Source organism: Diaphorina citri, unplaced genomic scaffold, assembly GCF_000475195.1.
Source record: "Diaphorina citri unplaced genomic scaffold, Diaci psyllid genome assembly version 1.1 scaffold3137, whole genome shotgun sequence".
NCBI lineage: Eukaryota > Metazoa > Arthropoda > Insecta > Hemiptera > Psyllidae > Diaphorina > Diaphorina citri.
Genome location: NW_007380548.1, coordinates 11534 through 14728, shown reverse-complemented (window position 1 = coordinate 14728; position 3195 = coordinate 11534). Strand labels below are relative to the sequence as shown.

General features: G+C 43.1%; 1 protein-coding gene across 2 annotated transcripts in view; it reads right to left on the bottom strand.

Moving 5' to 3' along the window:
• Positions 1–455: 455 nt before the first annotated feature.
• LOC113471850 overlaps positions 456–3195 on the bottom strand; it is a 4074-nt gene continuing 1334 nt past the window's right edge. The window contains exons 2-3 of one of the 2 annotated variants that reach the window (XM_026831301.1): positions 894–947; positions 456–626 (exon numbers count right to left, since the gene is read on the bottom strand). In XM_026831301.1, coding sequence (XP_026687102.1) covers positions 508–626; positions 894–947 — 173 coding nt within the window. In that variant the 3' untranslated portion in view covers positions 456–507. Of the gene's footprint in view, positions 681–893; positions 948–3195 lie in introns of both variants that reach the window. The other variant, XM_026831302.1, reaches the window with a different exon arrangement.

Sequence of the window (3195 nt, the reverse complement as noted above, 5' to 3'; positions counted from 1 at the left end):
AAAAGGGGGAGAAAGTCACGGCAAGGGGGGAGGGGCTCTATTAAGTACCCGCATTTTTTTTTTTTTTTTTTTTTAAAGATTGTACCTTGGAACCGCTTTCGCATTACTTCAAGAGACATTCTTTTACATCCATGCCTGTTCGGTGAGAAAATTTCCGCCCTGGCCGGGATTCGAAGCCAGCACCTCCAGGTTGAGAGTCAGTGCTTTTGACCACTCAGCCACAGAGGTGGCTAGTACTTCGAGGAGGACGTGCTCCGTCTGGTACATCGTTTACCTCGGGCTCCCCCACTGGTTCACTGGCCATGGTATCATTGAGTATCTCCGGCGCCCCCACTGGTTCCAAGACAACAGCTTCATCATTGTTATCATTTCGATCGTCTTGGTGAGCTTTCGACATTACTCAACATAATTATCATCATCAACCCAAGATATCGAAAGTAATTTTAAAGCTTTCTAATCAAAATTGTCTTGATAGTAAAAATTGAATTATTTAATGTTCAATGTTTGTTAAAGGTTAGAGTTAGACTGTACCAGAAAGAGAAAAACCAGAGGCGTAGGGATATAAAGGGAGGGGGGCTTACCAGGTGGAAATCGTTCCGGTGTAGGGGAGGTTCGTTCTGTCTGATCTCCGCCACTGTTGCCTTCTGTGTCCCTCTCCGCCTTCACGTTTGAGACAAGTTCTGTGGGAATAGAATAAAGGAGGAGTAGATTTTAGTGGTTTTTCATGGTGAAACAAACTAGTAGTCAAATAACCCGACATCTACAAACAACGGATTAGTAGTTTAGTGAACTGTAAAACTCAGGAAACGGACCCCTACAGATACCTACCCCAGAGATTTTATTGAGTAAATTTTAACTCAGAATCAAATATGTTTGCCGAAATTTCATTGGATCTCCGCCACTGTTGCCTTCTGTGTCCCTCTCCGCCTTCACGTTTGAGACAAGTTCTGTGGGAATAGAATAAAGGAGGAGTAGATTAGTGGTTTTTCATGGTCAAATGAACTAGTAGTCAAATAACCCGACATCTACAAACAACGGTTTAGTAGTTTAGTGAACTGCAAAACTCAGGAAACGGACCCCTACAGATATCTACCCCAAAGGTTTTATTGAGTAAATTTTAATTCAGAATCAAATATGTTTGCCGAAATTTCATTAACATTGGACAAATCAATCAAAATACGAACAATGAGTGGTAAAGCAGAGCCTTTTCATAACTTTTGTGGATGTCACAACATTACCAAATGTTTCACTTTCCATTTTTCACTCATTGTTTTACACTAATAATGCCACCACTGGTCGCTACTCCATTCTTCATTGACATTGGACAAATCAATCAAAATACGAACAATTAGTGGTAAAGCAGAGCCTTTTCATAACTTTTGTGGATGTCACAACATTACCAAATACTTCACTTTCCATTTTTTCACTCAATGTTCTGCACTAATAATGCCACCACTGGTCGCTACTCCATTCAATTGCCCTCACGAGGCTGAGTGCACCCCGAACTACAAACACAGAGCCGAAAAAACAATTACTTCGTAGGGAATCGAACCCGAGATCCGAATCTTCGGTGACCAAGCCTACTGGATAGCCACTCGGCCACGGAACCTGGTAATCCCCAGGTATTTTGGATGTTGGGCTGAAGAAAGCCCCTTTACTTGTCTGGGATCTGCTATACTGTTACCTACTGCAGAGTAGAATAGAATAGAATATACCTTGCTTATACTTCTGAAAAAAACAATTACTTCGTAGGGAATCGAACCCGAGATCCGAATCTTCGGTGACCAAGCCTACTGGATAGCCACTCGGCCACGGAACCTGATAATCCCCAGGTATTTTGGATGTTGGGCTGAAGAAAGCCCCTTTACTTGTCTGGGATCTACTATACTGTTACTGCAGAGTAGAATAGAATAGAATATACCCTGCTTATACTTCTGAAACCTACCTCGGTGGTGTAGTGGTGAAGGCGCTCGCCTGGTAAACAGAAGGGCGTGGGCACAATAATAAAAATAAGAATATTGGATTCTCGAGTGGAAGATACCCACTGGGCGAAGTTAATGCTTATCATATACCACTATTATACCACCTAAGCTGAGAGCTCTATTATAATGTCAAACAATCAAATCAAATAAATGACGAATTTTCATACCTCGCTTGGGATTCGAACCATTGTCCTCCCACTTACAAGGCAAGCGTCTACCCTGTTCGTGCACCAACACTTGTCATATACCATATACCACCTAAGCTGAGAGCTCTATTATAATGTCAAACAATCAAATCAAATAAATGACGAATTTTCATACCTCGCTTGGGATTCGAACCATTGTCCTCCCACTTACAAGGCAAGCGTCTACCCTGTTCGTGCACCAACACTTCATAAACTCTGCTGTAAGAAAGCCTAGAGTCCTCCTAGACAGTGACAACCACCCAGAGCCTGTTAAACCAGCCACTCACTTTTAGGTAGACCTACAGGTTCACCCGATCAGTTCCGCCTGTCAGGGTGTCAGGTCTACCTGATAGTGAGTGTGCTCATCAGGTATCAGGTAGACCTGACAGATGGACATTTTCAGGTCTACCTGTTAGTGAGTAGCTGACCTTAGCGATAAAATTCGCAAGGGCAAGATCGAACCAGCGCCCTAGTGCTTACAAGGTAAACGCTCTAACTAGGCTGGTACGCTTTGAGCGCACCAGAGGTTCTTCTTCCATTTGACTACAAGCTAACCGCCTGCTCACACAAGCTTAAAAGTAGTAAATCGTATTTGTAAGCACTAGGTCGCGGGTTCGATTACCGTCTAGGGCAGACTTTATTTTCAACAGATAAGTTGCTTACAAGGCAGGCGCGCCTCCAAGCGAACTAGGTTAGCTCACTTGAATGTACCCCAGCCTCCCGCTCTCCCTGACTGGCCTCTTGATTGAGTCAATTGTCCCTCCTCCCCTCTCTCATCTACCCAGGCAGGCTAAAATCAGTAGAACTGCAACAGTTTCAGTTGACTCTCATCCCGTACTGTATACAAAACAGGATGTGTACACCCCACCCTAAGTAATATCCTCATCTCTCTGACATGACAAAACGTTCAGGCTAATAATCATCATCAGTATGATGATAATAATAATGATACTGAAATAATAGTAGTAGCCTACTGCTGGAGTAAAGGGACTTTTCAGTCTTATGCGAGCAGTATAAATAAGCACTAT